General features: G+C 46.6%; 1 protein-coding gene and 1 non-coding gene across 4 annotated transcripts; one reads left to right on the forward strand and one right to left on the reverse strand.

The window, feature by feature from the left end:
* Positions 1–167: 167 nt before the first annotated feature.
* Positions 168–11,994, reverse strand: LOC133057631 (intercellular adhesion molecule 2-like). 3 transcript variants are annotated; one of them, XM_061144381.1, is made up of 5 exons: positions 11,850–11,994; positions 4,475–4,578; positions 2,730–2,987; positions 1,130–1,450; positions 168–468 (listed from the first exon to the last, which is right to left on the reverse strand). In XM_061144381.1, the coding sequence occupies exons 2-5, from the start codon at positions 4,566–4,568 to the stop codon at positions 284–286; spliced, it is 858 nt and encodes a 285-aa protein (XP_061000364.1). In that variant the 5' UTR covers positions 4,569–4,578; positions 11,850–11,994; the 3' UTR covers positions 168–283. The 3 variants fall into 3 exon arrangements, with proteins under 3 accessions (XP_061000364.1, XP_061000362.1, XP_061000363.1); XM_061144379.1 differs by having other exon boundaries at positions 4,475–4,745; positions 11,850–11,966; XM_061144380.1 differs by lacking the exon at positions 11,850–11,994 and adding an exon at positions 5,824–5,905 and having other exon boundaries at positions 4,475–4,745.
* On the forward strand, positions 9,382–9,454 carry TRNAV-UAC (transfer RNA valine (anticodon UAC)). The gene has a single exon. It is a non-coding gene; the product is annotated as a tRNA-Val (tRNA).
* Positions 11,995–12,879: the final 885 nt, after the last annotated feature.

Consider the following 12,879-nt stretch of genomic DNA (forward strand, 5'->3'; position numbering starts at 1 on the left):
GGGTGGGTCGGCCTGGGGGCACGCCAGGGCCTGGGTTTGCTGGGGCTCCGGAAGGCCTCCGAAGGAGAGGGCGGAGGGGGCGGAGGAGACATTTGGAGACAGAAGTCCAGCCAGGCCTGGTGGCTCCCCTTCCTGGCCATTCCCAGCAGGAGACACGAAGGGACAGGGTTAAGTCCAGGTGTTTGTATTCAGGCTGTTTGCCTTGGTCCCCCAGCCAGGCCTGGACCGCACCCTAAGGAGCCACAGTGAGTTCCAGTGGCCGCCGTGCCAGTGGCCACGCCGCTCATACACGCGGTGCCCGGTGGCTCCCTATCAGCCTCCTCCAAGTGGCGTGCACACGGTAATGACCTGTCCGCCCCCGGAACCACTTCTGGCCGAAGGCAAAGCACAGGAGGACAAATGTCACAAACAGGAGCAGCAGCACTATGACGATCGCGATGATCACCATCTGGTTGTTGGGCTCGGGCTCTGGGGAGAGAACGGGTAGAGGTCACAGAAGTCCTCTGGTCCCAGGCGCCAGGCTCAAGAGGGGCAGCTGTCTACCCGTCACCCACCCATGCACACCTGGTCATCCTGCTGTCACTCTGCATTGCAGAGATGAGTGGCAAAAGGTGTTATCACTAGAGGGAAGGAGGACCGGGGTCCAGGCCGCCAGCCGGCCTCTGTGAGACCATGAGGGCAGATGGACTCAGATGGTCCCCATGCCACGCGCTGCGAAACCTCATGGTCTGGACCGTGGCGTGGTCCAGGTCAAGCCCCTTCCTGGGCAGAGATGAGGGAGCTTTGGCCAAACTCTCTGAAGACAAAGAGGATCTTGGCCACCTAGGGTCACAGAAGAGCAGGCCTCCAGGGGACCTTAGGAGTCAGTCAGGTCAAATTTATCATTGCAGAGAGCAGTCAAGGCCAGAGAAGAGCTTGACATGGTTAAGGTCACCCAGCTCACTCATTACCAAGCAACTAGTCAGAGTCCAAGCTGCAAACTCGCTGGGAGCTCCAGGGACCCCCAGGGATCAAGTGTGGTTTCCCCGAGTGCCTCCCCGAGCTGGCAAAGAGTGGGGCAAAGGCGTTTTCTTCCCCTGAGGGGCTGAAAGTGAATGCGCCCACTCCTGATCTGTGGGCTCCCCCTCACCTTTGACTTCAAGCCTCTGGGGATCTGAGACCCTGTGGACGAGGCCACCGCCGCGAGAGCGCAGATCCATCTGGGCCTCGCATGAGAAGTTATACAGGCCGTCTTCCCTGTGAGCTGTGGTGTTGTGGGTGACCACGGCATCTTGGGGGGAAAGTGCTGTCCCCACAAAGGTCTGATTGCACAAGATGTCAGTACCATGGAGCAGGGTGACAGTGAGACCTTCGAGGGGGGCCACAGCGGGGACCCTGCACTCGATGGTGAACAGCATCCCTACGGCCACTGAGGTGGGCGACAGCGTCAGCAGCACTTGCTTTGGAGGGTCTGCAGGAAAGCGGAAGGGAGGTCTGGTCAGGATGGGTGTGCATCTCCGCAGGCCCCACCCAGCCCAGACCATCCCCTGTGACCACTGTGTTCTCAGGATTTACGCTGGGCTGAGTTAAGGAAGGAGGAAGCAGTTCAGGGTGAAGGATGTACTGGGTGGTAGTTTTAGGGACATGATGACTTCTGCAATGGACAAGAAAGGAGGTGCCCTGGTGTCTACAAAGAAAAGGTTCAGAATCTGTTCAGTCAACTAGAAAGATAAAAGTTTGGGCTGTGTCTCTCTCCTCTCCATAAATTCAATAGAAATTTCAAAAATTAAACAGTTGGATAGTTTTGTTGAGAGAGACTTAGAAGGGAGTACTCACTGGAATGGGGCCATGAATTGTGAGATTCTTCAGGGGCGGGGGCAAGAGTCAGACCTGCCTTGGATTTTAGGATCAGGTTTAAAACTATCTCTATCCCTTAGCTATTAAACTCCATGGTTCCCTGAGTTCCCTTTAAAAAAAAAAAAAGATTTATTTCTTTGGTTGTTCCAGGTGTTAGTTGTGGTATGTGGGATCTAGTTCCCTGACCAGGGATCAAACCCAGGTCCCCTGCATTGGGAGTGCTGAGTCTTAGCCACTGGACCACCAGGACATCTCTCTGGGTGCATTTCTGAACTAGAATACCTAGCCCCCATTACCCCAGGATAATATGGTAGATTTAGGACATGTTTCTACTCATTTGATCACTGATGACAGTTCTGAGCGATACCCTGGGTGCTAAGCTTCCGAGAGAACCCCGGTCTCTCCATGGTCTCTGTGGCCCGTGGGCAGGTGTGTGTGTGTGTGTGTGTGTGTGTGTGTGTGATGGTCACACATTTGCAAAGGGCCCTCAGGGGGAGATAAGACCAGGACCTTCTCTCCAGGAGGTGAATGGGTTACTGGAGAGTGTGCCAGCCCTTCTGATGGGGTCCCTGCTGCTTGTCACAGGATGCGGGGTGTTCTGGTGATGGGGGTGCTCCCCAGCTGGGAGGAGACTGTGGGAATGACTTTTAGATTTGTTTAAAGCTTGCTTGGATTGTTTGTTTCTGAGCAAATCTGAAAATCCTGGTTGCTGGCAGGGTTCAAGGCGGCCAGGTGAGGGTGTGCGCAGATTCTGAGCCTGTGGCCTGGATCCAGGAGCCCAGAGAGGTGGGGGCCACAGGGGAGTGCCCAGGAGAAGTGACAGAGCAGCTCTGGGTGGGTTTGCAGACACAGGCTCCGGCCTCAGCGAGCAGGGCCCGGTGGGTGACACTCACAGAACACGGTGATGTGGAAAAGTTTCGTCTCCTGCTTGCCACCACAGGTGGAACTGCACAGGAGCTCCTCATCCTTGGAGACGTTGTAGACCTTGAACAGCTTCCACTGAGCCTGGCTCTCCAGGACAGTCTTGTTTAGGGCCGTCTCCAGAACAAGTCTCTTGGGGTCCGTACAACTGGCAGTACAGTTAATGAACTGAAACTCTCCAGACCCCACCATCAGTCGCTCTGGCCCCTCGAACGCCTTCTCACCAGACCCTGGAAGGACAGAAAACATTGGGCAGCAGACACCCCCGCTGCCCTGCCCGATGGGGCTGCCCACGATGGGCAGTCTGATCAAGGGGTGCCCTCTGCTCCTCTCTCCTTGTTCAGACATTACTGCCTCTGGTCTAGACCAAGGGGGATGCACCCTAGTTGTCTCCCTGCCCCTGACCGCTCTCCCAGCTGGTCCCTCCAGGTGAGTCTTCTTCATGCACCTCTCCTATCCCCATGGAGATTATATTCGAACTCGTCCCCCAGCCCAAATGACCTCTCCTCTGCTAAAGCCTCCCTGAAATGGAGGTGGATCGTGTCCTCTCAGGCCCTGTGTCCATGAGTTCGGCTCCTCCCTCACTACCCTCTCTTCTGCAAATCTTTGTAGAACACCAACTGCATGGCAGGCTCTGTTCTAGGCTCTGGGGAGCATCAGAGATGGAAGAAGCTCAAAGCTTGCCCTTGTGGAGCTTGCACTGCCTCGAGGGACACAGAGTAACAAACTTGGGAACTAGGCAGCCTGTCAGTTGGCCCGAAGTGCCTGGGAAAGGAAATAGGGAGTGGGGCGGGGCTGCCACATAATATTGTGCTCTGGACAGGTTTCATGGAAACACTGACATTTGAGGAAAGGAGGAAGGAGATGGGGGGTGGGGGGGGGCTTGGCTGCCAGGTATCTGAAGAGAGCAGAAAACCACCAGCGCCAAGACCCTGGCGGAGAAGACACTAGGATGGCTGGAGCCCAGTGAGGAAGGTGAGGAATCTGAACTGAAATTGGCCAGCTGGGCCTGTATGTGTCCTGTGTTCCTGCCAGCAACACCCACCCACCGCCACCTAGCCCTCAGCTGGGGAAAGAGAAAGATTCTGTCGGGAGAGAGAGAGAGAGCTGCCTTTGAATCCCGAGTGTGCCAGCTCTGTGGCCTTGGGCAAAGTGCTTTCCTTTTCTGAGCCTCAGTTTCTCCATCTGTCAAATGGGCTAGTAATCCCTTTCCTGAATGGTTGTCATGAAGGCACCTGACAGGTTTTCCAAAACAGAGTGCTCACACCTGGAGGCATTCTCCTTCACCATCCCCTGAACTCCTCAGAAGGGTCTTCGTTTTTGCTTTGATGGTCAGGAGAAGACGATGCCCTCCACTGACCTCTGCTGTCCACTGGGCCACCTCTGAAAACCAGCTGGGACGAGCCCTCACTTTCCCTTGAGCCCCAGCCTCCCTTCATCTCCCCATCAGTCTCCATGACCTGCCACATCCACTACCCTGAAGTTATGGGGCCTGTTCAACCCAAAGTGTGAAGGCCGGGTCCCCCATCTGCTGCCCCGGGGTCATGGGGTCATGAGGAAACCAGGCTTGCATAGCATCACACACCCGTGGTGGGCAGCCGCTGTGCTCAAAGCCTCAGTGACTTCGGGACAAGGACCCCCTTCTCCAAACAACACTAGGGGAACAGGCACCCTAACCTCTGACTGGCACGCACCCAGTCTGGACCCCCAGGCTCACCTCGGCAGCAGAGCAGGGAGAGAAAGGCTGCGAGCGTTCCCCAGCCACCAAAAGGGGCCATCTCGAGTGGCATCCGCAGGCTCACAGGGAACATTGAGGACTGACTGCAGAGAGGTGAAGGGCGCCGGTCAGGGAGGCGGGGGGTGGGGGGGAGGACTTGCAGCTGCAGTCCGGAACCCCCAGCCTTCCTAAGCTGATGACCGTATTTCCTCTCATTATCTGAGTGGTCTTGGGGAGGCCACATGGAAGGCCAGCTCCGAGGGCAACAGGTCTGCAAGAAGTTGGGCAGAGGAAGCCAGGAGTCAGCTGATAAGCGGGACATACCTGCTGATAAGCAGGACTAGTCCTCCTGGCACGATCCTATGTGGGGTGGGGCAGGCACCCGAGGCTCATGTGTGTGTGATGTGGGTGCACACAGGACAGTGACCGCTACAAGCCCCAAATCTGGGGAGCCCTGAATCCCACAGGACACTTTATTGGTGTCAGCAGGGGAGGGACTTTCCAAGCTGGAAAGAGGGTTTGGGAGGTGATAGCTCGACATTCTCCTCCTTCCTCTGCCCCTCCCCTCAGATTTCTGGTGATGCACACGGCCCCCAGGCACTTTCCTGTCTCTAAGCTGAATGTGACTTCACGTTACTAAGACAAGGAGGAAAGAGAAGGAAACCAGCGTTTCACTGATGCCTATTCTGTGTTAGGGACTAAGTTAAGGTTTTAATACATTGTCTCATTATCACAGCAAATCTACCAATTTTGATTGTGCATCTGAGGAATTTCAGGGCTCAGGTGAATTAATAACTTGCCTAAATCACAAAGATATTAGGTGATGGGACTGAGGTGAGAACTTAGGAATGAGGAGTGGCTGTTGGAGAATTGGTGGCTGCCAGGGATTAAAGGGAGGGAGAAATGGACTGAAAGAGCAGAGAGGATTTTAGGACAGAGAATCTACTGTTTCCCACTACAATGGTGCACAGGTATCAGTACACACTTGTCCAAACCCAGAGAATGTACACACCAAGACTGAACCGTAACGTCAACGATGGTCTTTGGGTGATAATGACATGTCAATGCATGTTCCTCAGTCATAAGAAACGGACTACTCTGGTGGGGGATGTTGATAACAGGAGAGGCTGTACGTGTTTGGGGACAGGAGGTATGTGGGAAGTCTCCACTTCCCCTAAGTTTTGCTGTAAGCCTAAAACTGCTCTTCTAAAAAGAAGTCTACTAAAAAAAAAAAATGGAGATAGTGGAGGACAGAGGAGCCTGGTGTGTTATAGTCCATGGGGTTGAAAAGAGTCGACACGACTTACAGCCTGGACAACAACAACAGAAAAATAGCTCAAACACACCACCTTGGAAGGCAGCCTTCTGGGTTAGGATGCTTGTCAGCTGTGGATTGCTGTTGAAAATGCAGGCTTTTATGACTTCCCTGGCGGTCCAGTCATTAAGACTCTGCTTCCAAGTGTTTGATCCCTGGTCTGGGGAACTAACATTCCATATGGGCATTCCATATGCGTGTAGCATGGCCAAAAATGAAGAAAATGCAGGTTTTTAAACTCAGTTTTTAGCAGCCTTAGAGGAAGTCATGGTCTCAGCCCTTTCTAAATTCTCATGTCAGATTACATTTAAAAAATATATATGTATTTACTTGGCTGCACCCAGTCTTAGTTCTGGCATGTGGGATCTAGTTCCCTGACCAGGGGTGGAACCCAGACCCCAGATGCATTGGGAGCTGGAAGTCTTAGCCACTGAACCACCAGAGAAGTTCCTCGGATTACACTTTAAAAATGTTTAAACACATAACCCAGTTCTACATTGTTTATGAGACACATCGAGTGAGTAACAGGGTGGAACAGTTGACAGTCGAAGAATGAAAAAAGACATACCAGGAAAAAGGTAACCAATAGAAAATCCGGGAAAGGTCCATTCATATAAAAGAAAAAGGAATTTTAAGACAAAAAATATTTATTAGGGATATAACGAGTACCTAGATTAAATGGTCAATTCATACAGAAATTATAATTGTTGTAAACTTGTAAGCACTTAGCGTGAAGGAACAACAAAGAGATAAAACCATCATCACAGCAAGAAATTTTAATACAACATCTCTTTATATTGAATAATGAAACAAATGTGAAAAGATGCTCAACATCATTAATCATCAGGGAAAGTCACATCAAAACAACAATGATGTATCACCCCACCACTATCAGAATGGTTATCATCAAGACAACAAATGAAAACATTGGCAAGGGTGTGGAGAAAAGGGAGCCCTCGTGTACTCTGGTGGGATTGTAAATTGGTGAGAATGCTGTGGAGAAAAGTACAGAGGAGCCTCAAAAATTAAAAATAGAACTGCCATATGATCCAGCAATTTCACTTCTGGGTATTCTCCTGAAAAAAACAAAAGCACTAATTTGATGACATATATGTTCACCAATGTCCTCTGTGGCATCATTTCCAATAGCCAACATGTGAAAGCCACCTGCATGTTCATCCATAGATGCATGAATAAAGATGTGGTTGGTATAACTACACAACGGACTATTATTCAGCCATGAAGAATGAAATCTTGCCATTTTCGACAACACAGACGAACCTAGAGGGTATTATGCCAAGTGCAATGACTCAGACAGAGAAAGACAAGTACTATATGCTCTCACATATACGCAGAATTTGAAAAACAAAATCAAAAACAGGCTCCTACATATAGACCACAAATGGGTGGTTGCTGGAGGCAAAGGGGCCGAGTAGGATCCAAAACAGATGAATGGGATTAAGAGGTACAAAGCACCAATTACAAAGTGAATCACAGGGATGTAACACAGCATTAGGAGTGTGGTCAGTAATATTGTAATAACTTTGCAGGGAAACAGGTGGATACTAGACTTATTGTGGTGATAATTTCACAATGTATACAAATGCCAAACCACTGTGTAGAACACCTGAAGGTTACATAATACTGTATATTATAAGCCAACCTAAAAATTTAAAGTAATGTATCTTGCAATTCACAAAAGAAGAAGACTACAGATTCATAGAAACAGAAAGCAGAACAGTGGTTGCCAGGGCCTGGGTGCAGGGGGAAACGGTGAGTTATTTGTTTAATGGGTATAGACTTTCAGTTTTGTAAGATAAAAAAGTTTCGAGATCCATTGGAAAAAAATGTGAATGTAACACAACCAAGTGTACATTTAAAAACAGTTAAGTGGTGTATTTTGTGTTATGTGTATTTTACCATAATTGAAAATTAATTAATACAACATTGTAAATCTTCAATAAGCTTAAAAATTAAAAACTTACAAAAATTAAAAAACTTATAAATCATTTATGCCAAGGAATATGAAACCAAGTAGACCAAGTCTTAGAAAAAGTCAGTTCAGTTCAGTCGCTCAGTTATATCCGACTCTTTGCGGACACACAAAAAGTAGAACTTACCTAACTTTGATTGAAGAAGAAATAAAAAGCCTGAATAGTTCTACAAGTATTAAAGAAATTACATCCATAATTTGAAATCTTCCCACAAAGAAAATATCAAGTCTAGACAGCGTTACAGAAGTTTAAGTAGGGATAAATCTAATCTTACAAAAACTCTTTCTGAGGATGAAAATAGCAGGAACACACCCTCTTCCTATGAGGCCAGTGTAACCTTAATACCAAAATGAGACAAGAATAGGATGAAATAGAAAAATTAGAAGCCAATGTCACTCATGAATACAAATGCAAAATAAAAATACAAACAACCAAATCTAGCCACGTATTAAAAATATTAGATATCGTATCCAACTATGAAAAGCTGGTCACACGATAGAATAGAAAGCTGCAAATGTCATTTATTATTGTTGGGAATAGTAAACTTTGGTGCTTTACGTCACATTACTTTGCCCTCCTCTGAGATTAGCTGCATTTACAGCAGATAATTTCCTGCAACCTGAGACTCATATTATGCTCCATGACCCCACCTCATGTTTATACCATGTTTCTTTTTTGCTTTTTTGCCTCAGGGTCTTCTTCAATGTTTTGGAGTCACTTAGCTATCTGCTAGTGTTTCCCAGAAGCCTAGGAGTTTTGTTTCCTAACATGAAACCCTCAACCAACTATAGGCCAAGAACTAGTAGAAATATGCTCCGGCCTCTTTCTTTTGGGGAGGCAATTCTAGCCAGCATCCTGTAGACTTATCAGAGATTCTGAAAGGCTTGACCTCCCTTTGCTGACACCTGCAACATCAGTTATGCATCTTCTGTTGGCTTTCTCTCCCCTGTTCCAGTCTTCTTGTTCCTTCACTCCCTACTTCCTGGCCTCAATAATTCAGTAATCTACCTGAAATAATCTACCTGAACTGAAGTCCTTGATGCAGGCTCTACTTGAAGGAGCCCAGGCTAAAAACTTATGTTACAGACTTAAGAAGAAAAAAATATATGATCATCTTAACAGATCTAGAAAAAAAAATGATGACATTCAATATTCTTTCATGATAAAAGCTCTTAGCAGACTAGAAGGAAATATCCTTAAAATGATAAAGGAAACTTAGAAAAAGTTTGCACATGTACTATTATTTTTTTAACATCTGTATTATTTTTCTAATGAGTAAATCTTAGGAACATTTCCTTTAAAATCTGGAACCAAACAAGGATGCCCACTATCTTTACTTCTATGTTAACATTTTGCCAGAGGTCCTTGAGAATATAGTAAGACAAGAAAAAGAAATTAAAGGCCTAGGGATGGGAAAAGAGCAAAATCATCAGTATTTTCATATGATATGGTTGCCTAGATAGAACATTCAAATGAATGATCAGACAAATGATTCACAATAATCAGAGATTTTAGCAAGACAGCTAGCTGTAAGATCAATATCCAAAACGAAATTGCTTTTGTATAGAACAGTAACATAAAAGATGTAATTTAGGACTTCCCTGGTGGTCGAGTGGTTAAGACTCTGCACTTACACTGCAGGGGCCACAGGTTTGATCCCTGGTCAGGGAAGTTCTGCATGCTGCACAGAGCATCCAGGAAAAAACAGTAGTTTAAAAAGCACATTATGTATAGTAGCAAAAAAATAGAAGTAATACACATACAGAAACAAAAAGATAGCAGAATATAAGATCTACAGTGAGAAAGTTATAAAACACTATTTTTTTTTATAAAACACTATTGAAAGACATTAAACACAATTTAAATAAATGTAGAACCAGCCCATGTTCATGACTAAGGGATTCAATATTATAATGAGGACAATCCTCTTCCTACAGATTTAATGCAATTCCAATAGATCCCAAGAAGGGATTTCATGGAAAACAAAAGATGATTCTAAACCTTATTATGGAAAGAACAAATGGACCAAGAAACCTCTGCAGAAGAATAAAATGAGGGGATTTGCTCTATTAGATATTAAGACTTACTATAATATATAATTTTAGTGTAGATGTAGACAAATTAACCAATGAAACAGTAAAGTGCCCAGAAACAGTCTTGCGTGAAACTCACACACCTGACAAAAATGGTACTGTAGATCACTAGGTGGAAGAAGGATATATAAATGAATGACGCTTAATCAACTGGTTAACTATATAGAGAAAAAAGATGGGAAATGTATCCCTATATTGCTCCCTTCATTGGGAGGGATGTATCCCTTCATTCCTCACATGGAATGAAGAAATCAATTTTATCTAATTTAAAGATTTACATGTAAAAGAACACTTTAAAAACTTTTATAAGAAAACACATTCTTAGTCACTCAGTCGTGTCCAACTCTGTGAGCCAGTGGACTGTAGACTGCCAGGTTCCACTGTCCGTGGGAATTCCCAGGCAAGAATACTGGAGTGCGTTGCCGTTTCCTAATTCAGGAGATCTTCCTGACCCGTGGGTCAAACCCTCGCTTCTGACGTGGCTCCTGTGCTGCAGGCAAATTCTTTACCTGCTGAGTCGCCGGGGAAATACATAAGAAAATATAGGAGAGGATTTTTACGTCCTTGGGGCAAGGAAGGATTTCCTAAGCAAGACCTCAAGATCACCACTGCTAGAATAAACAACTGGTAATTTTGAGTATATGAAAGACATGATGAACATTTCAAAGAAAACAAAATGTCTCAGCTAATGAAAAGATGCTTTTACTCAGTAAGAGCAAGGGAAATTAAAATCACAATGAGGAACCACTTTATATCTGCTAGATTGGCAGAAGTTAAGAAAGTCGACAAGACCAACTGTTGGAGAGGCTGTGGGTCACTAGGAACTCATATGTTGCTGGTGAGAGTGCATTTTGGTTCTCTGAGAAATAACGAGGCATTATCTTCTAATGCTGAATAGTGTTATAACCTATAACCCACAATTCCACCCTTAGTTATATGCCCTGGAGAAATTCTTGCACTAAGAACCAGAAGACCTGTCCCATTCTTACTATCTGTGTGACCCTGAGCAAGTCGTTTTAATCTCTGTGTGCCTCAGTTTTCTCCTCTGGAAAATGGGATTAACCATAGCACATTCCTTATGGGGATGGTGTGTGGATTAAACTAATTAAATGACAATATTTAAAAGTATTCAAAACAGTAGCTGGCACACAGTATATGTTATATAACTATTTCATAAAATGAAAATAAATGCGTATGTGATAAAGCACTAGACTGCATATGTGATAAAGCACTAAGTTAAAAGAAGAATCAAGAGAACAATAAAAACAGACTTGGGGAGGGTGGTTATTTATGTCTGGGTGGGAGGTGAGTAGCACAGTAGGTAGACAGAAAGTTTAGTGGTAGTTCATCCTTGGGTTGAGTGTTGGGTTCAGGGCTGTTCATTATATTATCTTCATGTACAATGCACATGCATGTTACATAGATGCGTTCATTATGTGTCACATATTAAATTTTATAAAAAAAATACAAAGGGAAAAGTAAATTCCTACATATCTGGAAAGAAGAGGCTCCTTGGAAGTATGAGCCACAGGATAGGAAAGTCCCTTCTAACCAGATAGGATTTCATTGAATAGGATTCATCAGGAACCTTGGGTATGACCCCAAGAAGCTGGGGACAATACTTGTCCTCTAAGCATCAGCTCTGAGCTCAATACAGATGACCTGGACCCACGTGGGCCATGGTGGGAAGGCAGTTCACGCTTCTAAGACAGTTATGTGGTTGACAGAGCAGGAGAGGAAGAGAAAGGACGAAAAGAGAAAATAACCACAAAGCAATAGGCTGTTGGACTCAGAGAGATGGCTGACGTGAGCTCCTCATGCAAGGGCCAACCAGCCGGAGGAAATTTTGTAGCAGCTCCAGCCCCTGGGCTTATGGGCAGACAGGGAGGGAAAGAAGAACTCAAGTGTTGATTGACAATCTATCCCAAGCCCTTTCCACTGTGCCAAGAGGGAAGCGGGGAGCATCACCTTACCTGTATCAGCAAACGGGTGCTGCCGTGATAGGTAAACAGGGTGGCTGAGGTCCAGCTTCCAGCAGCCGTTGTTCCCTGGGCTGCTGCTGGTTCAACAAGTGCCACCTGGTTTTTGACTGATTTCCCTTCTCAGAAGTCACGTGCTTCCTGTCCCAGCTCTGACCTCATCCTCACATCACTTTCTGTTTGTTATCTCTTGTTTTAAGCCCTGGTAAATACATACTGGGGCTTCCCAGGGGGCTCATTGTTTAAGGATCCGCCTGCCAATGTGGGAGCCGATTCCTGAGTTAGGAAGATCCCCTGGAGAATGAAATGACACTCTACTCCAGTGTTCTTGCCTGGGAAATCCCAAGGACAGAGAAATCTGACGAGGTATGGTGCATGGGGTCAACAAACAGTCAGACACGACCAAGATAGTTGAGACCACAGATGCTGAAGATCCCCTGGTTGGGGATCTTAGTTCCTCAACCAGGAATTAAGCTCGGGTCACGGCGGTGAAAATGCTACTAACCACTGGACCAGCAGGAAATTCCCTCTGCACCCTTTTTTTTGATGTGTGGTTTCTGTGCTCCTGGGGGCCTTTGAGGAATGAGACAGATCCAGGATGAGCCGCCCACTGAACCCCTGCAGGAGGCTTGTCAACATCAGGGAGCAAGGTCTTCCCTGTATTCGACATGCCCAACCACCAAACACTTCTACTTCCAGTTAAGCACGATTGTTCTGAGATCTTTTCACATCTGCCACTTCACATAACAATCAAAAGAGTAGCTTTGTGCCAAGAGGCAGAGTTTCAGAGCTGGGTGCCAGGCAGCCAGCTGGGCTCACCCACAAGCAGAGGTTTTGCTCTCACAGGCCTGCCCCTCAGCGCCTACCACTGAGAGTCCTGGCTTAGCAAAGACACAAATGAGGATGCATCTGGGACCAAGACAGGGCTTTCCCAGTGGCCAAGTGGTAAAGAATCTTCCTGCCAATGCAGGAGATGCAGGAGGCTGGGTTTCGATCCCTGGGTAGGAAGATCCCCCAGAGGAGG

Source organism: Dama dama, chromosome 5 (genome assembly GCF_033118175.1).
Source record: "Dama dama isolate Ldn47 chromosome 5, ASM3311817v1, whole genome shotgun sequence".
NCBI lineage: Eukaryota > Metazoa > Chordata > Mammalia > Artiodactyla > Cervidae > Dama > Dama dama.

What these genes read in the sequence shown, in the direction of transcription:
- LOC133057631 (XM_061144379.1), bottom strand. Translation starts at nt 4,718, where the DNA reads ATGTGGCCTCCCCAAGACCACTCAGATAATGAGAGGAAATACGGTCAT. An exon ending in TTTCCACATCACCGTGTTCT is followed by an intron (nt 1,451 to 2,729) that starts GTGAGTGTCACC and finishes GCTTTCCTGCAG; the next exon opens with ACCCTCCAAAGCAAGTGCTG. An exon ending in CCAGAGGCTTGAAGTCAAAG is followed by an intron (nt 469 to 1,129) that starts GTGAGGGGGAGC and finishes TTCTCTCCCCAG; the next exon opens with AGCCCGAGCCCAACAACCAG.